Raw genomic sequence first — 21,537 nt, 5'->3', positions numbered from 1 at the left:
AGGCGTCTATTCAAATCCCACCGCTCTCCCAAAAGGGCTGAGGCGGTTTCCAGCAGAGGCCCAGGTGTGAGACGGGCCGCCCGCACCCCCATGCCTGCCCCCCTCCCACCCCCCTCCTGCCCGGGTCCCTGCCCACAGCCGGTCCAGGGGAGCTGCTCAGAGGCTGCCAAAGAAAACTTCCCCCTCCTGGCCTCCCAGCCCTCTGGCCACTTGCTTCATGGTTAGCACTGAGGCCAGGGAGGGGGTCCTCAGGCTCCCCGCTGCCTGGTGAGTCCACGCTAGGGCAGCCCCTGAGGTCACCCAGTAAGAGCCAAGCCGGGAGAGTGGGGGACAGGCCCAGGGTGGAGGGAGCCGAGGGGCAGCTGAGGTTCAAGAAGGCTTACTGCAGAGCTGCCACATCTGTGCAAACCCAGAAACAAGCTGGGGGTCCAGCATCAGGTGACCCACGGTCACCCATAAAATTCCTATTCTCAAAGGACACTAATCGACATGGGGACCACAGGCTCACAGCTAGCCTGCCGCTCTCACCTGTTACAGCTTGTCCAACCTGCAAAACAACCGTAGATGAAGACTGCTACCACCCCACTTTACAGATGGGAAAATCACAGCTCAAAGAGGTTCAGTAACTGGCCTAAGGACATACAGCTAGTAAGGGGTGAAGCCCCAAGTAGAACCCAGGCATCCTGGTCCACAGTTCGCAGTCCTAGCCCCCCTAAAAACACATTCATGATGTCCTAGGTGGAAACGACTAGAAGACACATCATGCACTACGATCCCACCTCCAGCAGCGTGTGCCTGCGTGTGTACGCACATACTTGCATTTAAAAAGGCTGGAAGCTCCGGGTGGCAGCATTCTGGGTAATTTTTATGACTTCCCTTGTATCTCTGCTGTCTACCTGTTCCACACAGACCATGTTAGACTTCAGAAAAAGAGCTGAAATTGTTAAGTCAGCTGCCCTTGGTCCCTCATTTCTCTTTCCAGGTGCCCCTCCTCTGCATGTTCCCACCCAGGCCCACAAAAGCTCTGGAAACTTCGCTCAGGGCCTGAGTCCTTCCCGGCCACCATACCATACCCGCCCCGGAGGCCTGTCACGAGGTCAGGGAAATCTCCTCTAGCCAAAAAGCTTACACGGCCTTGCCCGAAAAATACTTTACAGCGGCATAAACGGCTCTGTGCTCCTTAAATGTTCACTCTTGGGAGGGGGGAGGGAGTGGGGGGGGGTTACATGACGGCCCTCTATTTGCGAGAGTCTATCTCGCTGACATTGACACTGCGTTTACAACACTGGGAAATGTTTATGCTGGGACATTAAGTGAATAAAAGAGCAAGATGCACAATTGCGCATAGAGTTGCACTTCAACTTTGAAACAAGAAAGCATTGAAAATGCCCAGGAGAAAACAAATAACAGAGTTAAACAGCAGCTGTCTCTGAGCTACGTGGAGAACAGGTGCTGAGGCTGGGCTGGGGGAGTACTTCTCCTCTATTCCGTCTCGTACTTCCCCAAATCCCTACAATAATAATGGAATCATAATGAAAATAATAGCTGGCCCTTCTATGGCGTTTACTAACTGCCAGATACCAAGCACTTTACATGCATTCATTTACTTAACACCCTCTTTGAGGCAGGTACAATCACAAATGTTTCACAGAAGAAGGAACCAGGGCACAGAGAGGTTAATTTACTTGCCCAAGACCACACAGCTGGGATTTGTCACCTTTACAATAAAAAAAAAATTTTTTTTTAAGTATTAAAACCATCTTTTGATATGAAGCCTCAAGGATGGAAAAGAATTTTAATATTTATTGAATGTGTACTGTTACTGATATACAAATAAATGTAACCTGCCCACCTGCTTTTGCTTTTCTTTTAAAAACAAATCGCACATGCTGGTGGGCATATACCCCTGTACGGCCTCTTTGAAAACAATCTGAGAGCTCCTCAAATGGTTAAACCTAGGGTTATGATATGACCCTGCAATTCCACTCTACATATACCCTCAAGAGAAAAAAAATACATTCACACAAAAACCTGTACATGAATGTTCAAAGCAGCACTATTCACAATAGCTGAAAGATGAAAACGGCTCAAAATATCCATCAACCACTGAACGGATAAACCAAATGTAGCCTATGCATACAAAGGACTACTACTCAGTCATGAAAAGTGAAGTACCGACACACGCTACCATGTGGGTGAGCCGTGATAACATGCTGAGTGAAAGAAGCCAGACACAGGAGACCACATATTGTATGATTCCATTTACATAAAATGTCTAGGAGAGGCAAATCCATAGAGAAGAAAGGAGACGAGGGGTTGCCAGGGGCTGGGGGGAGGGGAGAATAGGGTTTCTTTTAGAGGTGATGAAAAATGTTCTAAAATTAGACAGTGATGATGGTCACACAATTTTGTGAATATAATAAAAACCACTGAATCGTACACTTTAAAAAGGTAAATTTGAGGGCTTCCCTGGTGGCGCAGTGGTTGAGAATCCGCCTGCCGATGCAGGGGACGCGGGTTCGTGCCCCGGTCCGGGAGGATCCCACGTGCCGCGGAGCGGCTGGGCCCGTGAGCCGTGGCCGCTGAGCCTGCGCGTCCGGAGCCAGTGCTCCGCAACGGGAGAGGCCCACGTATCGCAAAAAAATATATATATATATATATATCAACATATCTGCGACAGGAGGGGTAGCCTTAGCTGATGAATTGGAAATATCCCAGGACACTAGCACTCCACCTCAGCCTCTAACATTCTCTGTGTTCAAGGGCAAGTCCTTTCCCCTCCCTATGCCTTCTTTGATAAAGTGAGGGAGGTTGGACTCAAGGATCACTAAGCTTCCTCCCAGGACTAAAGAGACACCCTGAGATTTGTCATAAATGCAAAGACAAGAGAAATAAAAGTTTCAATCAGGTTATAGATGAAATATATTTTGTAGCAAAAGCATGGATGGAGACCAACATTTTAAACAGTGGATACTTTGTATAATAAAAAGTGAAACTTAACATTATTGAATATGTAGGTTCTAAATAACAGAGCCACCAATATATTAAAAAGCCAGCAATCCATCACAATCTGCAGTTCTGATATAATGTCTTTTTCTCTTCTGCATAAAAAAAATTAAGTCTAGCATCTTTGACTTATCTGAGGTTTGATAAAATCCCCTCAAGCAAAGAACATACCATCTTGACGTCACCTGTGGCAGTCACAAGGGCAGGCTGACAGAAATCATTTTAACATCCACTGGCTCAACACAGAGAGAAAAAAAGGTCAGGCTTGGAAAATGTTCCCTTAAGCATAAATAACTTGGAAGAGGCCTGGTGGTTTCACAACATTTTGTCTACAATTTCAAAAATAGAGCAAGAGAGGATGCAAGTGCAAAAGAAATTACATTTCAAGCCCAAAAGGACTGCTTCAAATCATTAAAGAGGCATAGTCTCTAAATATAAACCTTTTGGGAGATCAGTAATACGGATAAACCTCTAGTTAGATTGATCCACGGAAAAAAGAGGGAAGGAACCAATGACCAATATCAGGAATGCAAGAGAGGACATCATTACAGAACCTACAGACATTAAAAGGATAGTAAGAGAATATTATGAAGGAGTTCTACCAATTAACTTGACTACCTAGATGAAATGGATAAGTTCCCTGGAAAACATAAATTACCAAAACTGACTCAAGAAGCAATAAACCTTAAGGGGCAAGTCTCCTTCAGCACCTCAGGTCATCCACCCACCGAAGAAGGAAACTCAGGAAAAGGCAACCCACTGGAACAGGTTTTTATTTTTATTTACTTATTTTTATTTTATTTTTTGGCCACATGGCATGTGGGATCTTAGTTCCCCAACCAAGGATCGAACCCATGCCCCCTGCATTGGAAGGGCAGAGTCCCAACCACTAAACCACCAGGAAGGTCCCTGGAACAGGTTTTTAAATGTGGATGAAACTCGTGTGTTTTGACTTGACGTCTCCGAGAAAGTTTATTTACTGTGATTTTTAAAGACATATACTTAATACCATCTTTATTGTCTTTTTCCCTATTTTCGCTGAGACTTTGACTTTGCCAACCATGGAGCTCCTGAGGAATGCCATTCCCACGGCTGGTAAGGAATTCCTGTGTACAATGCACAAAAGAAAAACCAATGGAGGGCGTTTCCCTGGTGGCGCAGCGGTTGCGAGTCCGCCTGCCGATGCAGGGGATGCGGGTTCGCGCCCCGGTCCGGGAAGATCCCACGTGCCATGGAGCGGCTGGGCCCGTGAGCCGTGGCCGCTGAGCCTGCGCGTCCGGAGCCCGTGCTCCGCAACGGGAGAGGCCACAGCAGTGAGAGGCCCGCATACCGCCAAAAAAAAAAAAAAAAGGAGGGTCCAAGGATAAAAATGCCAATTTTAGCTATTTTTTCCTTCTAGTTGGAGAGACAGGGCTTACAGATATGAAGCAACCAGAAGACAACATGAAACCTCACATAATAAAGTGATTAATTATTACCAACTGGGAAAAAGCTGCATACAAACAAGGGCCTAGGCCCTTGGGAGAGCGGGGGAGAGACTTCAGCTGGTAGGAGTTAGCAAAGGAGGTTTCCAGGAGTGGGAAAATAGGCAGAAAAGTAGAATAAAGAGCACGTGTCAAGATATGATGGTGGCAGCAAGTCAGATGGTTTCAAGGAGTATCGAGGAGTCAGCCCACATGCATTGCGCTGTGACTGTATGCAGATGGTAACGGTGGCTCTTTACCTTTGGGGTCGCACAGCCCTTTGAGAGCCTAATAAAAGACACTGATGTCCTATCCCCAGAAAACTGCAGATGCACCCCAGATTCTGCATTGAGTTTTTTTTTTTTTTTTTTTTGTGGTATGCGGGCCTCACTGTTGTGGCCTCTCCCGTTGCAGAGCACAGGCTCCAGACGCGCAGGCCTAGCGGCCATGGCTCACTCACGGGCTTAGTTGCTCCGCGGCATGTGGGATCTTCCCGGACCGGGGCACGAACCCGTGTCCCCTGCATCGGCAGGCGGATTCTCAACCACTGCGCCACCAGGGAAGCCCTCTGCATTGAGTTTTGAGGTTAAGAAATCTGTATGTAAGAAAGGGGACAGTGTTGAGAATGATGGGTCTCTGTAACTCCCCTAACTCCTGACTCCAGCGTGTCCCTCTTCCTCATGGCCTGAGCCAAAAGGTGTCCCCTCCTGGTTCATCTCATCTCACTCATGGGGTCCAGATCCCCGTGTTTTTGAGGTCTATGGGTCAGCTCTCGAGAATGATGAGGACTGGAGAGGAAACTAAATGACAAATAGCAAAAGTAATAAGGGCCTGGGCATATATCCAGGCAAAACTATAATTTGAAAAGATACCTGGCACCCCTATGTTCACAGCAGCACTACTCACAATAGCCAAGAGATGGAAACAACTTAGATGCCCATCGACAGACGAATGGATATAGAAGATGTGGTCCATGTATACAATGGAATATTACTCAGCCATAAAAAAGAATGAAAGAATGCCATTTGCAGCACCATGGGTGCAACTAGAGATGATCATACTAAGCGAAGTAAGTCAGAAAGAGAAAGACATACCGTACACTATCACCTATATGTGCAATCTAAAATACGACACAAACAAACAGCTCTATGAAACAGAAACCGACTCACAGACATAGAGAATTGACTTGTGGTTGCCAGGGAAGGTGGGGTGGGGGAGGGATGGACTGGGAGTTTGAGGTGAGCGGATGCAAACTTTTATATATAGGATGGATGAACAGCAAGGTCCGACTTTACGGCACAGGGAAGCATATTCAAAATCCTGTGATAAACCACACTGGAAAAGAATACGAAAAAGAATACATGTACGTATAACTGAATCACTTTGTCGTACAGCAGAGATGAACACAACACCGTAAATCACCTACACTTCAACAACATTTTTTTAAAATAATAATAAGAGCCAACCTTTATTGAGCATGTACTACGTACCAAGCCCTGTAACACACACACGCTACAGTCATTCCCGTATACAGATGAGGAAACAGGCCCACAGACTGCCACCAAATACCAACGTGGCTCTTGTCAGGGCCAGAGGCCACGTGAGGGTCGACCGCCTGAATGCCCCCTTCACTTCTCAGATGGGCACTGGGGCGCCAGGGAGGGGACAAGGGCAGCTCAGATCCCAGGTGCCGCAGGCTACTCCCAGCTCTCCCAACCCCCTCCGAGTGGGGCCTCAGCTTCCTCACACACCCCGCCTTCCTCTGCCCCCAGTAACCACAGCAAACTTTTCTGGGGCCTGGACAGCTTGCCAGGCTCTCACTGGGGGCTTCAGCTGCCTCCCGTTCCCCCGAGGGAGGACAGCAGATTGTCCCTGGGTATGGGCGAGAAGCCTGGGGCTCAGAGCCGTGAAGCTATGCGGAGGAGCACAGGGGTGGCGGGGTAGGTGGCGAGGTCTGACTTCAGAACACCCTTGGCCGAAGCACACCATCCGCCCGTGGAGAGCAGACCGGCACGGCCTCACCTGGAGCCGTGGTTCCAGCCCCGCTTTTGTATGGACGGCTGGGAGAGCAGGGTGACGCCGAGTAGAGGAATGAGGGCTTCCTCCCAGGAAGGCTGGGAAGCGAGTTTCTGATGTCCTTGCGTATCTCTCCCCAGAGCAGAGAGGCTCCTATGTTTGCAGGGTCCTGGCAGGGACCCTGGACCCTCCCTAGGACCTTGGTCTGGCCCGAAGCTGCCCCCAGTAGGGGGGTGGGGAAGGGGGGTGGGCACTGGCAGCCCTGCTCCTACCCCTCCCACCGGCCAGGCCCCCCAAGCCACGCGGCTGCCAGTTTCTGCCGATGCCGTGTTCCGCCTGATGAAGGCCCCAGCGCCAATGCAGCCAGAATCACAAGGGATCCCGTCACGCCCCTTGCGGCAAGGAGCCCGGCCCCAGGACACCACAGGGTCAGCCTGTCAGCTAGGTCACTCCCTGCTGCCCGGTGCCAGACCTGGAGGGGACAAGGCGAGAGGCCTCTCAAGGCTGACCGCTCCCCCGTGGGGCTCAGTGTAGCTGTGTTGCTGCGTCAGCCTCAACCGTGGCCCTATCCAGGCTCAGCGGGACCTTGCAAAGTCACTGCAAAGTCACCCCAAAGGGCCCAGCAGGAAAGACAGGGGCCAGCTTCCCTCGTTCACCCACCAGATTCCCATTCACAGGGTCAGCGAGATAATGTCCTGTAAGCATCGAACATGTGGCAGCCGCCACTGCTGTGTCCTCATCACCATCATCCCGTCTCGTCGGCTGGAACGCCCACACTATCTATTTCACATTTTAAGCTCTCGGAAATCAGGACGAATCTTACAATGGGTGAAGGGTCGGTTGCATGAGCAGCATTTTTTCTCGCCTAGTGGCGGTATAAAACAATCATGTGTTTTACAGTGGACAGACCCCCGTCTGGGATTAAATAACAATATTCATACCCTACACCTGGCACAAACACGGTCCTTAACTCTGAGCACAGCACCCAGGGCACAGGAGGGGCTCAGTGAAAACTGCTGAGTGAACCAACCCATCCCTTTGCTTTTACTCCCGTATTTACAGCTTAAGGCAAATATGTCCCCTCCCTGTGTCAATTCTCCCCACAAACGTCTCCTAGGCAACACCCCTCCCAGGCCCCCTACAGGTCCCAGAGTTTCCCAGCATGCCCCAGGGAGGTGGAGGTGGCTCTCCTCTGGGACCCGGGGACAGGGCTGGCTCGGACCACTGGCAGGCAGCCTGCCTCCAGCAAGGAGCCCCCGAGGATCTCCAGGCGTGGGCCTGGCTGCGGCGAAGCCACCGGAAAGTGTGGATTTAGCACGAGCTCCAAAAGGCCCACACGGACCAGAGAAGCCAGCGAGGGGGGACATTTCTGCTGCCCCCCCCAGGAGAAATTCTACATGTGAGTCCTGGGAAGCTCCGCTCAACACGCTCAGAACAATCTCACCAAATGGGGTGGGGGGCCAGGAGCTGCAGAGCAGAGTTTGGCCAGAAATCTCCGGAGGGTGTTCCAAGCATGCTCAGCTGAGCTCCGCAGGCTGCAGGCCAGATGCTCGGCTCTGGGGCTCCTGGGGGGTCCTCTGCAGAGGGTGGGCACGGACACAGCTCTGGCCACCTGATAATCATGACGTCAAAATGCAGGCACCCAGAAAGTACCGGGAAGGGGCTTCTTTCAGACCCGCTGCCCCGACGCAGCCAGTGGGGCGGAGAAACCTTTTGAGCTGCACGGAGAGACATGAATCCCACCCCGGACACCAAGAGCTGGGTGACCTTAGGCAAAGGTCACTTTCCCTCTCTGAACCTCAGAGGCCTTGATTTTCAGACGGAGCTGATTCCGATCAAACAGACTTCGAGACACAGACCCTGCCGGAGATAGAGGGGTACGTCTTTGCGACCACAGGGCCAACTCATCAGAAAGACGAAACAATCATAAACGTGCAGGAGCCTCGAAATTCACGAAGCGAAAGTTGACAAAATTCAAGAGAGAAAAAGACTAATCCCAAATTGCGACAGATGTGAACACCCGTCTCTCAGAGGATGTGATGGGGGGGTGCGTGTACGAGTGTGTCCGTGCGAGAGAGCACGCACCCGTGTGAGTGTGCATGTGAGTGCGAGCGCGTGTGCAACGGGGGAGCGGGTGTCACAGTAAAGGCTTGTGAGCCTGGGTGTGAGAGGTGTGTCGGGGTGTCTGCACATAAGTCGGCGGGGCAGGGGACGTGGGGGAAAGGCGCCATCCTCCCACGCCCGCACGACTGGCCAACCCAGGGCCACGAGGGCCCCCTCCTCGGGACCCGCCCGGAAGCCAGCGCTCACCCCAGATAAGGCCCGGCGCCTCCCCATCACGGGGTGAGTGAGGTCCGGGTTTCGCCCGCTAACGAGAAGGACTCCGGCCACCCCACCCCACGGGACGGGAGCTCCAAACACTGTTTCCAGCTTCCCCTACGCAGTTTTGAAAAGCAAAGAAAATGCAGTTTCCCAAGAGAAGGAGGGCGAGGGGCAAGAAGAAATCCTTCCCTCGGCGGGAGGGGCGGCTGGGTGACTCTGCAGCCAAGCCCGGCCGCGTGCAGGCCGGGGGCCGGGGCCACCCTTCTCTGGACCGGGATGTGCAGGTCCCCAGCGAGTCTGGGCTCCTGCACAGACAGGACAGAGGCCCTGTTTCCAGGACGGCACTGCCCCCACCTCCCCGACCCCAGGAGGACGCAGGGGACGGCACGCAGTGAGGCTGCCTGACCTCTGCCTTCCCCGTGCTGGGGGCCCCCGTGGCCGCCAAGGTGCCTGGTGCAGAGGGCCCTGCCTGGGGAGCCCCGCTCTGAACATTCCAGGCCTCCCCGTCCAATGGCCCCAGGGCATCGCACAATCACACAAAAGAAAGAAGAGCATACAACTGAGCAAGACCCTCCGGAAGGGAAAGGGCAAGCGGAGAGAGCGGAGAGATCCCGCCGTCAAAGGAGAGGTCCCGCCATCAAAGGAATCGGGATTAAAAGAGCTGGCGCCGAAGCCCATCGAAGGCGACCTTCTCAGGCCATCTGAGCCTCCAAGGCTGAATGGCTCCTCCAGGCCTCCCTTGTCTTGGACCGAGGGTCGTGGACACCAGGACCTCTGATGCCCCCTCCCCGTCCCGGGGCTGCTGCATTTGGGAGTCTGCAAAGCCCACGCCTGTCTCCCACCTGTCTCCATCCCTCCCCGGCGGCGGAACCCTCACAAGCCTCTTTAATCCCCGTCTGCGAACCCTCGTCTGGAAGCCGGGCGAGGGTTGACGGGTCTGGGAAGGCTTATAAAACAGCGCTGCAGTGTGCCGATGCTCGGACCCCTGCCCTCGCCAGCCCCCTCGGGGAGCTGGTGCAGGAGTCCAAGGGCAGCCTCCTTGTGTGGCTACCCCGGGGCGGGCCCCTGCCAAGCCCCACATCCTCTCCTCCCACGGGTGCCGCTCAAGCCCGGACAGGGGGAGAGGCCAAGGCCGGGCGATAGACTTCTGGCGCTCACACATACCAGCAGCTCTGCCATGTAACCCAAAACTGTCAGAGACCCAGACAGGTGGGGAGGGTCTTACCCAAGGCAACTGAGCGCTGGGGCCAGAATCTGGGTCCTCGGATTTCCAGGGGTGCAGCAGCAGCAGCAAGTCAAGATCCCCAAGAGCTCAAGTCTATTTTTTTTTTTTCACATCTTTATTGGAGTATAATTGCTTTACAGTGGTGTGTTAGTTTCTGCTTTATAACAAAGTGAGCTCAATTCTTAATAAAGCTTCTCTTATCCCAGGGAGAAGAAAACTAACTCCCAGCTTCAAACAAATCCAGGGACGGAGACCGGCCACAGAGGGTGCAACGGTGGCCAGTGAGTTGACGGAAGAGAGCTTCAAGGAGTCACAAATGTGACTTTTTCAAACCCAAGTCATATCGTTTTATTTGCTTGCTTAAAACCCCCAGGGGGAAAGTGGAACTTAAAGGATCAATCAACATGGAATTACCAGATGACCCAGCAATTCCACTCCCGGGTGGGTTATCTACCCAGGAGAAAACACAGATCCACACAAAAACCTGTACACCTGTGAGCATTCACAGCAGCGTTCTTCACAACAGCCGAAAGGTGGAAACAGCCCAAGTGTCCATCCACTGACGGACGGATAAACAAAATGTGCTCTATCCATGCAGTGGAATGGTATTCAGCCACGAAAAGGGCTGAAGTGGGCTTCCCTGGTGGCGCAGTGGTTGAGAGTCCGCCTGCCGATGCAGGGGACACGGGTTCGTGCCCCGGTCCGGGAAGATCCCGCGTGCCGCGGAGCAGCTGGGCCCGTGAGCCATGGCCGCTGAGCCTGCGCGTCTGGAGCCTGTGCTCTGCAACGGGAGAGGCCACAACAGTGAGAGGCCCGCGTACCACAAAAAAAAAAAAAAAAAAAAAAAGAAAAGGGCTGAAGTACTGATTCATGCACCAACGTGGATGAACCTCGAAAACATAAATGACGAAAGTCAGACTTCAAAGACCACATACGCTGTATGGTCCCGTTCCTACGCAGTGCAGAATCGGTACATCGATAGAGACAGGAGATTCATGGTTGTCAGGGGCTGGGGGAGGGGGAGTGACCCCTAATGGGGAGGGGGTTTCCTTCGGGGGTGATAGGAAGGTTCTGGACTACAGAGCAGTGATGGGTGCACAGCCCTGTGAATACACTAAAAACCACTGCACTGTGCGTTTTCAGAGAGTGAGTTGTGTAGGGTGTGAATTACACCTCAATTTAAAAAGAAAACAAAAACAAAAACAATGCCTTCTCAGGGTCAGCCCACAGTCCTGGCTTCCCAGTGAAGTCCCCCTGACTGGCCCCTGCCCGCCTCTGAGAGGAACCCTGCCTTGCCCTCAGGCACCCTGGCTTCCTCACGGTTCCTCAGGCCCCTGCCAGAACCCCCTCACTGCCCAGGTGACAGCCCCCAACCCTCCCCTCTCCCCACCACTCCATCACCACCATCACAGCCCCTCCCTGCACAGGCCTGGTTTGCTCACTGCTGGGTCCTGATGCCCAGACACTGCCTGGGATACAGTAGGCGCTTAGTAAAGACAGACTGAACAAATGAGTAGAATCCTTTTGGTGACTGCCAAGCCACACCTTCGAGATAAAGGCCCCGAACTCCTGGGCTGTGCTTCCAAAATCTCTATGAGCAGCTCTCACCCCAACTCTGGAATCTTCCAGAAGCTCTAAAATACCAGTGCCACCAGGGCCACCCCTCAGAGATTCTGCTTTAACAGGCAGAGGCAGTTGATTCAAATGTGCATCCAGGGATTCGAAACACTATCAACCCTTCCCACCCCACCCCCTCCTCCCACTTCAAGAGGAACTATTGAAGGTTCTCCAGCAAATCCCACTCCCCCCACATCCAGGCTTTTGCTCATGCTCCTCTGTCAGGAGCCCATGACCCCCTTGTGGACCTGGCTGATTCCTTTGCAGTCTTTGGGTCAGCTTACGTGCCACCTCCTCCAGGAAGCCTTCCCTGAACATACCCGTTTTTCATCATCCTATGGGCTCCCAGAAGACCCCAGCACAGAACTCAACACAGTGCACGATCACAGCCGGATCCCTAGGCACCCCCCATTCCCCATTCCCCCAAGGGCAGGGCCTGCCTGATTCCACATCACATCCTCAGAGCACCTGGTGCGCTACAGGCATACAAACGTTTGTTGAGCTAATGGGTAGAATGGGTACAAATGTTTCTCCAGGGCAGCCCTGATCAAGGGCTGAGCTGGGCCAGGAGGCAGAACTGCACCAGCATCCCTAGCACAGGACTGGCAGAATTTCTTTCAAAACTTATACATCTAACTACCTTGTATTACTGAAAGATCAAACCAGCAAAAGTGGCCTTAGGCTGTGCGCTTGTTGGTCCTCCTGGTATCAAGTTGCCTGAAAAATGATGATCCGTGAGGGGTTTGTGACCGTAATACTTTATCCTCCCCAGGACAGAACACCATGGTGTTTCGAGGCCCCAGCAACACATACCAATTTTAAAACCTAGACCCCATGAAATGGTGAGATATTGAACAAAGGGGCCAAACGTACATTATGGGCGTGACAGCTCATAACCCCGTATCCCATACTTGAAAGTTGGTTAAGAGAGCAGATCTTAAATGTTCTCACCACAAAAAAGAAACGGCAACTCTGGGACAGGGGGGATGGAGGTCATTTCGCAACAGACACATGTATCTGATCAACACCTTGACCACCTTAAAACTACATCCGGCCGTATGTCATTTATATCTCAAAAAGCTGGGGGAAAAAAAGAGAAAAAAATAACTGTTAATAAATTGCTAGATATTTTCCCAGCAAGTCCAGACACAGCCTCAGCATCCTTCTCAACACAGCACCACCAGTCAGATTTCATGTGTGGCCGGCAAACCGCCTGTGACCCCTGAGTACCAGACCTTTCATTTTGCCAGATGGGGAAATGAACAAAGGTCCCACGGCCAGTAGAAGCGCCTTCCACAACGGCCCTGGTGAGGCTCCCTCTGGGGGCAGCATGGCACACAGAAGCCAAGGTCCTAAACGCTCTTCGCAGAGGGCAGAACCATCATCCCTCGCCACTGCCCCCGCCAAGATATGGACCTAGGACAGAAGATGGACCTGAATTCCAGACGCGGGCTCTTCCTCAGCCAAAAGGATGTGCCAATGAGGCAAACCTTCCCAGAACCTTCAACCCCTCCGAAGAGTCACAGCAGAGTTAACCTCCCAAGGGTCGGACCCAGAGAGATCTAAGCAGAGAAGGGGCCAGAAGGCTCTGGGCAAATTCCCCTTCCGTGCTTCCAGGGAGGCTGAGTTTTGAAGACCTCTTGCCATCCCAGTTGTCTCTAATCACCTCCAGGGTTAAGACAAGGCGCATCTGGAAAGTTTACTCCGCTAGCAGATGGCTCCCGACCCGCCAAGAAAAGCAGAGACCTCCCCTCGGAGGAGGTGGTCAGAGCTTGGGGAAGGCCAAAGCCCAGTCACTTCCCAGCAGCTGCCAGGCAGAGGGTGCCAGTGTCAGCCCAGCCGGGCAGCCTCTCCTGGCACTTTCCGGAAGCTTCCCCCATCCTATCGCCTTGCCCAAGTGCCCCTGGATCCTGGATCCGGGGAGGAGGGGCCGCCAGGCCCTCCCTGAAGAGCAGGGAGCCGAGTGGGCGCAGAGAGCCGGGAACACGGGAAACAGATGTGCACGTGGCCCTGACAGGCGAGTGATGACAGACCCTCTCTGCAGGCCTCGGATGTCAGCGCAGAGAAAAGAAAGGCGGCCCAGCGGCAACACCTGTTCCAGGCCGGGAGGCCAGGCTCGGGGGGCTGGGCGGGCAGCCCCTAGTGAGGGCCAGGGTGCGGTTAGGTAAACAGCTGCACGCTCCATTGCCCAGAAAGCTCCCCGGACGGAGGGAAGAGGCAAGGGAGGCCCGGCGGCCAACTGGCTCACGAGGAAAGCAGCTCGATCACGCGGCAAACCCATCCTTGACGGAGGTTCCGGCTGAAATCTGAACACCTGGGCAGTGCCGGGGGAAGCAGAAGACAAAGGACGCCACTTCTCAGCAGGTGAAGGAACCGGGGGCGGGGGCGTCCTCCGGCCTCCGCCGGCTGAAACGCAGGGCCTATCGGGACCACCCTCCCCGCCCAGGGCGCTGCCACCTTTCCAGCTGGAGCCCCAGAGGGGACAGAAAGTCAAGAGCACGGACTCCAAAGCCGGGCTCCTGGGTCCAATGTTGGCCTTGATGTCACGAGCTGAGTGACCTTGGGCAAACTCCTTGACCTCTCTGGACTTGCTTTTTCCTCGATGACAGGGGGGTGGGGGGGGATGGGGGGGAGAGTGGCACCTCCGTAAATGGGGCTGTTGTGAGGACCTGGTAAACGTGAGCACAGCTGAAGCCTGGCACAGCCGGGAACTCGGGAAGCATCCTGTATCTTCATCATTATTACGTCCCCAGATGCCATCTCTGAGCCTGGCCAGCCGTGCCTCCTAGCTCCGAAGGGAGGGACAACCATTGCCCACCCCCAGCAGAAAAGTGGGGGGCAGAGCCTGCGATGGTGGAGCCTGCGGGTGCCAGTGAGAGACCCAGCCTGAGTTACAAGTACCTCAGGGAGAAGGAAGGAATGAATGGGACCCGTACCCCTGGTGCCCACTAGCAGCTCTCATATCACAAACGTTCCAGAGGAACGAGCATCTTCACTTCTCAGGGGCAGTTAACTGAGGCTCAGAGAGGGCAAGAGTCTTTCCCAAGGTCACACAGCCAGCTCCCAGCAGAATGAAGATTGAAGCCAGGTCTGTCTTAAGGCCAAGCCAGGGTCTTCCCATGGCTTTCACAGAGCTTCCCAGTGCTGGGGCTCCTCCTCGGGGAAGCACCCTCCAGAAAGGGTGGGTGGGCTGCAGCCTCCACAGCCCACCCCCGACACAGCCCTATCCAAGCAGCCAGCTCAGAGATATGGTGGTTACAGAGAGCATGCTCTCCAGCGGGCCAGGAGTCCAGCTGGTGAGAAAGGCCACAATCTAAAGGGAGGGCACCAGTGACCGACACCCTTCCTTCCTTACTTCCTTCCTCTTTCACATTTACTTTCTTAGCAGTTAAAGTTGATTCCCTTGTAAATGAACCCTTAACAGAGGCAAACAACTGAGGCATCATAGGAGGCGGTTAAAGTTGATTCCCTTGTAAATGAACCCTTAACAGAGGCAAGCAACTGAGGCATCATAGGAAGCGGTTAAAGTTAATTCCCTTGTAAATGAACCCTTAACAGACGCAAACAACTGAGGCATCATAGGAGGCGGTACAGACGAGGTTCTGGAACACACTGTCCCAGGTAAATGGCTCCCCGCGGGCACCTTCCAACGTCCCTATAGCCACTGCCCCACAAATTCTCAAACCACGCACTGAACGGAGACACGGAACGCGGACATGAGAACCAAGGGCTCCGGAGCTGGCTTCGGGAAAGGAGCACGGGGGCCTCTGCACGTTCCTTGGTGGTGTCACCCGCTTCTTCACCCCCGACAGCCCTGCCAGGAGGGAGTCCCTCGGGTCGGTCTGCAGCTCCCGTGACCCTGCGCTCTCCTCCCCGAGCCCACGCTGGCACCTGGCCTAGCCGCATCCTGCTTCACTCCCAGCTCTGCAGGAAGTATTCTCTGTGGGCTCTAAGTGCCTCTCCCCCCTGACACCACCAGCGCCCCGGTGACTGCAACAGCGCCTGGCCCGGAGGAGGAGCTCCATGAATATCTGGTGAATGAATGGGGGGGCGGGGAAGGGCAGAGGCTGTATTTCCGGCACTCTGCTGACAATCAGGCTCTCCTGGAGGCAGGAGTTGAGGTTTCGCTTCCCCTCTGTTCAAATGAGCCTGAGCCCCGCACCACTGCCGCCCCACCACCCAGAGGCCCCACGGCCTCACCAACCACCTGGGATGCTGCCACGGTCCGGCCCTGGGCATAGCTCTCCCCAGCCCATTCCAAGGCTTCGTTCACTTTTTATTGCTACCCCGTATCTTCAACTCTAAACCCGACCTCCTTTTTTTTTTTTTTTTATTTCAAGGCCTCTAGTTCACTCCAACCTTATCTCCCCTCCTCACGAATCCTCTCCCACCAACAAATCCCAGCCATCTCCTAAGGTTCCACCTCCGCCAGGCGGCCCAACAGCGGAGGACTTTGGGGTTCAAGACCCACCTGGGCGACCTACTGGCTGTGTGATGGTCAACGAGGTCATCTGAGTTCTCTGAGCCTACATTTTTTACTCATCTCTAAAATGGGAATAATAGCACCTCACAGAGACGCGGTAAGGAGCAGACGGAATAAGTTGCTTTAGAAATGGTGCAGAAGTTAGCGTGACGTTCAGCCCCCCCCGCCCCAAACTCATGCTGACCCCTCCTGGGCAGAGACAGCAGCTTGCGTTTTCGTCCACACCTGGCCACCCTCCGCATCCCCCTCCGCATCCGGACTGGGAACCGGAACTGCAGCTTCTTTCGTTTCCTCACGTTTTGCTATCATTGAGGCCCCCCCGTCGGCATTTCATCAACTCCCAAAAAGTGAGCAAATCAACGTGGGAAAACACCACGGTCTGGATGCTGTGCAGGAAACAATCCGAGAGGCCTCACGGGGAGTGCTTTGCTGACCCCACGCCCACCACCGCCAAGCGGGAAATCTGCACCCACGCTGCAGAATCCCCCTGCATCCTGGAACAGTCTGGCCCAACGCATGGGGAGGACACAAGGGTGTCACTCTATGCCGAGCACTTGACTTGCCGGCAACATTCAAGTGCCCCGATGCATTTAATTCTCATGATGGCCCCACGAGGCGGGTGATACTTATGTCCACTCCCCAGCTTAAAGAAACGAACTCGGGGAGGATGAGACGCATCCTCCCTGGCGCTCGGTTAACAAGAGAAAGGGCAGAATGGGACCCCGGCTCTGTCCCGCTCAGCCAGGCTCTTCTCCCAGGCCCGGCCCTTCCAGGAACTGCAGGTCAGCTTCCCAGCAGCACCAAAGGGGGGGGGGGGGGGGGTTGGGCCGCCGCACACCACAAACGAGAGGTTTAGCATCCACGGTGCAGGGGTGGCAGGCTTGTTCGTTTAGAACGAGAGGCCATCCAAAAGCAGCTCTGAAGACAAAAGCCCCCAAACCAGAACAAAGCCCCCCAAAGACAGCACTAAGTCCAGAGGGGACGCTGGCCATCGAAAGAACTCTGGGCTGGGCGTGAAGGCGTCGGGGCCGGACATCTACTTGATAGACGCGACCACCGTGCGTGGACACGTAACCCAGGACCCCACACGTGTGCACACGCGTGGATGCTTGGCAGGCAGGACCAGTAGCCTCTCAGGGAGATGCAACACCCTCTCCTGGACGGGCGGAGACGACCCTTCCCCGTTCACAGGTCCCTCCTCCAGCCCCACGCCAGCGGCTACCACTCCAGGTGTCTCATTAAGACAAGCCAGTGTCACCAGCTTTGGTGGAAACTAGGATTTCTGGCTCTGGTGGCCGCGATGGTGATCGCCAACTCGCAGACGTCTGCTTCCCCAGACCCACCGGGGGGGCAGTTCCTGCTTCGGCCTTTGCAAAGCCAGATCCAAAATTAACTGAGCCCCGTCTGGCTCCTCCCGGCCAGGCAGCGTGAAGGCAGGAGCCTTATAAACAGGGTGCACGCCAGGCCTCGCCCCCTCCCCCTGCACAGCTGACTTGCAGAAAAGAAAGACTCTCTTCCCACCGGGAGAAATGTCTGTTTGGGCCCCCGTCCCCCGGGTCCCAAACCCCCATGTCTGGAAGTCCATCTCCAGCTGCTATTAAGCAACCAGAGAGCCTCAAAGGAAAAGTGTGAACTTGGGTGGGAAATTCTGGAAAAGCTGAGCTGAATGGCAGGCAAGAGGAGAGAGGAACTTCTGATGTGTTTAAACCGGGTAAGTACGGAGACCTCTCGGTGACCCGCACGGCTGGACTAATTACCGATGTTATCAAGCGGATGACAGACGTGCCCCGAACTTCCTCTGTTTGATAGATTCCGCTGCAAACACACTCAAGTTCAGGCCCATGCCTGCTGTTCCCAGCAGTGCCCTATTCTTCCACAGGACCACTCGGCCCCCAGCTCCTGCGACCCGCCCCGTGCCTCCAGGCCAAGGCACCCACCAAGCACTAGCGGGGTGACCCCGGAGGGCACCTCCTGCTGGAACACACCACACGGAATCAGTGCCAACTCCTCCCTGGCAGGACAGAAAACAACATCTCTTCCCTCCCTGCTGGGACTTCAGAGAATGACGTGAGAACCGCTTACCTTCCTCGCAGCTGCCACCGGGGAGGTCCAGCCCACGGGTCCCTGGCGGGTGAGTCCTTGGCCAGCACACACCAGGGTCCCGCACTCCGTGCAGGCGCCGATTATCAGCTGCCGGCCGTCGTCCACCAACAGGCTGTGGCTCGCTCGCAGGGTGTAGAGAAACAAGGGCAGCCGGGCTACCCGCACGGCCTTCAACCCAAGACACCGCTTCTTCTCCTGCCGGCAGAAGAAGCACACGAACGTCTCCACTTGGTACTGCCGAGACCAGGGGCTGACGGCGTGCTGGGTGCCGCGGGCCTCGTGCTGCAGCCACTGGCCCAGCAGGTCGTGGTAGCAAAGCACGCAGGTGGCCACCAGGCCGGTGGAGTCCGCAGGCCTGGCGCGCGGGGCGGGCGGATAGACGGTGAGGAAGGGAAAGAAGGGCTCTTTCTCGCCCAGGCGGCTGGAAGGGTTCACGTTGAGCTGGAACTCCTTCCCGGGGCCCAGCTCAGCCCCGCAGATGTAGCAGATGGACGCCGGGCTGCCCTGGGCCGACGCGGGCGCCTCGGAGAGAGCAGGGTCTGAGGCCGAGAAGGCCTGGTGGTACCTGCCCAGGAAGCCCTGCACGGAGGTGATGAGCTCCTCGTTCTGGCAGGCCCGGTACAGGGCCCAGACGTCCTCCAGGACGCTGAAGCACTTGGGGCAGCTGCGAACCTCACAGCGCTTGTTGGGGCCCTGGGCGTTGGGAGGGCAGGGCAGGAGGCTGAGGAAGGGGAAATGCATGGAGCCCCTGGTGTTGCCATTGAGCACGCGGGAGGCTACTGCCCGAGCATCCTGGGTGCAGTCCTCCCCGCAGAGGTAGCAGGCCTCTGGCAGGGCCCCGGCGGGTGGGCCCGCTTCCCTTGGGAGCCTCCTGCCCTTGGAGGCCATGCCGGGGGCGTGGCTGTTCAGGGGCACCACGTAGAGCCTCTGCAGGACGGGCACGCTGGCCAGCTCGAAGCTCTGCCACTGCTGCAGGAGGGACGAGAAACAGCAGGGGCACACCAGGGTGCTGCCGCCCTCGCTGATGGGCTGCGCCCCTGGAGGCGGGCTGTGCAGCCACAGGAAGGGGAAGAAAGGGGCCTGGGCCAGCTTCTCCTGCTTCTGCACGTGGATCCGGTGCTGCGAGGCCGGGGACAGCGCCGACCCGCAGATGTAGCAGCAAAGGCCCTCGGGTGGTGCAGCCCGGCTCTCCAGGGGAGCTCGGGGGACGCGGCCGCCACCGTTTTCCTGGTCTCCGGGGCCACGGGAGCCTGAGAAAGGCTGTCCCTTGTGGTCCTCCTCCTCACTGGTGATGTTGATATCACTGTCCTCAGACACGCAGCAGCCCCCGCGGGCCTCCCCCAGCGGCCTGCTCTCAGGGGTCTTGGCGGCCCTGCCGGAAGGGGCTCCTTTCATGCTCTCTGCAGGGGCCGCCTGGACTGGAGGCCCTCGCCAAGGGTCCTGAATGCCCCTCAGGACGCTGGCCCGGGCCTCTGGGACCCAGTGCCTCCCAGGGCCCTTCCGCCGGCGCCGGATGCCCGCCTTGGGCTCCCCGTCCACTCGGAGCTTCGAGGGGACCTCCTCCTTTTCCACGTCCCCCGATGCGGTGGTCTCTGCGCCCTGTCCGGGAGAAGGGCCCCGCGCCAGCCTCCACTCCGGGCAGCGGCCCCCGCGAGGCCCGGGCCCCGGGGCAGCCCGAGCCGCCGGCGCCCCGTGCTGGTGGGGACTGGCGGCGTCGCGCGCGGCCGGGTCGGGCTCGGAGAGGGGGTCGGTGTCCGACAGCTCCGACAGCTCCGAGTCCCGAGGCTCCTCGGCGGCCGCGCGGGGCCCGGGGCCACCGCCGCTGCCACCGTCGTCGTCGTCTTCGTCGCCGGCCGCAGCGCCCAGCGCGTAGGCGACGTTCCACTCCCGAGGGGCCCCGGCGCCCCCGCGGCGTCCGCCCGCGCCCGCGTCGCACTGGTGGGGCCGCTTGAGCCAGTACATGCGCTTGTCCACGGGCGTGCGGGCGCGCTCGAAGGCGGCCCACTGCTCGCCCAGGAAGCACCGGCACACGGCGCACACCAGCACGCAGCCGTCGGCCGGGGACAGCTCGCGCGCGCCGGGCGCCGGCTCCTGCTGCTGCAGGAACGGGAAGAAGGGCTGCGCCGGGGCCCCCGCGCCCGCCGCCGGCTGCTTCACCTGCAGCTTCAGCTCCTTGCCGCGCCCGATGCCGCCGCCGCAGATGAAGCAGGAGAGCGGCGCGCCGCCGCCGCCGCCGCCCGCCGCCCGCTCGCCCACCGCTGCCATGAGTCGCTGCTTGCGGGAGACCGGCGCCGGCCGCCCGCTCATGGCCGCGCCGCGCCGCCCGCCCGGGCCCCCGCGCGCCCCGGGCCGCCCTCACCGCCCGCCGCCGCCGCCGGGCCCAACTTGGAGCATGTGTGCGCGCTGCAAAGTTTGGCGGCGGGCGGCCGGCGCGGGCGCGGGCGCTCGGCCGCTCGCACAGGCGCCCCCCCCGGCCGGCCGAGCCCCCGGCGGCGCCGCGGCGAGCGCGCCCGGAACGCAGCGGCGGCGGCGGCGGCGGGCCCGGGGCGGCTGGAGCGGCAGCCGCATGTGCGAGCTCCGGCGCCTGCCAAAGCGTTGGGTCATTTAATTGGGGAGGAGGGAGGCGGGGCGGCGCGGAGGGAGGAGGGGAGGAGAAGGGCCGGAGGGCGGGAGCCCGGCGGGCGGGGGGGGGGGTGGGGGGGAATCCCTCCCTTACGCTTCCTCCCCTCCCTTTCCCTCCCCTCCGCCCGCCCCCCTCCTCCTCCTCCTCGTCCTCCTCCTCCTGCTTCTCAGCCCTGCCTCCCCCCCCTCTCCCCTCCGCGTCCCAAACTGCGCACAATAGCTCGCCGGCTCCTCTATCTATTTTGTGTCCAGCCGGGAGCCGCGCTCGATGATTCATTGCCCCAATTAGGGGTTCTCTCCAGCAAGCCCGGCGCGAGCCCTCTCAAGGGTCTCCTCGGGGACCCGCGGAAACCCATCAGCCGCTAGAGCTGGTCTTTAAGTAAAGGTCAAGCAGGACGCGGGAGGAGCCAGGTAAGGACGCGTCGCCCGCGTCCCCGGAGACCGAGGAGCCCGCCGAGGAAGGGCAGCTCTCCGGAGGGGCAGCCTCAGCCCCCAAGTAGGGACGCTGCCAAACGAGCTGCGGCGGCCCCGGCCCCCTCCCCATTCTAAAGGGCCTTTTATAGCCTTGAAGAGCCCTGGGTTGGGGGCACCTCTCAGGGCCCGGGGTTCTAATCTTGGTGACAAAAAGGAACAGGAGCTGTCCCCTATCCCCCAGAACACATTAGTGAATGCACACCTCT

The 21,537-nt window shown here is 57.0% G+C and overlaps 1 protein-coding gene across 6 annotated transcripts in view; it reads right to left on the bottom strand.

Moving 5' to 3' along the window:
• The window catches only part of GSE1 (Gse1 coiled-coil protein), a 418,214-nt gene extending 397,768 nt beyond the window's left edge, over window positions 1–20,446 (bottom strand). For 5 of the 6 annotated variants that reach the window (XM_067020279.1, XM_067020281.1, XM_067020280.1 and 2 more), the window contains exon 1: window positions 18,215–19,714. In XM_067020279.1, coding sequence (XP_066876380.1) covers window positions 18,215–19,630 — 1,416 coding nt within the window. In that variant the 5' untranslated portion in view covers window positions 19,631–19,714. Of the gene's footprint in view, window positions 1–18,214 lie in introns of all 6 variants that reach the window. The other variant, XM_059045487.2, reaches the window with a different exon arrangement.
• Between the last annotated feature and the right edge of the window lie 1,091 nt (window positions 20,447–21,537).

The sequence above is a fragment of the Kogia breviceps genome, chromosome 18 (assembly GCF_026419965.1).
Source record: "Kogia breviceps isolate mKogBre1 chromosome 18, mKogBre1 haplotype 1, whole genome shotgun sequence".
Lineage (NCBI taxonomy): Eukaryota > Metazoa > Chordata > Mammalia > Artiodactyla > Physeteridae > Kogia > Kogia breviceps.
The sequence above is the reverse complement of the archived record's forward strand: the minus strand, read 5'-3'. Positions and strand labels throughout refer to the sequence as shown.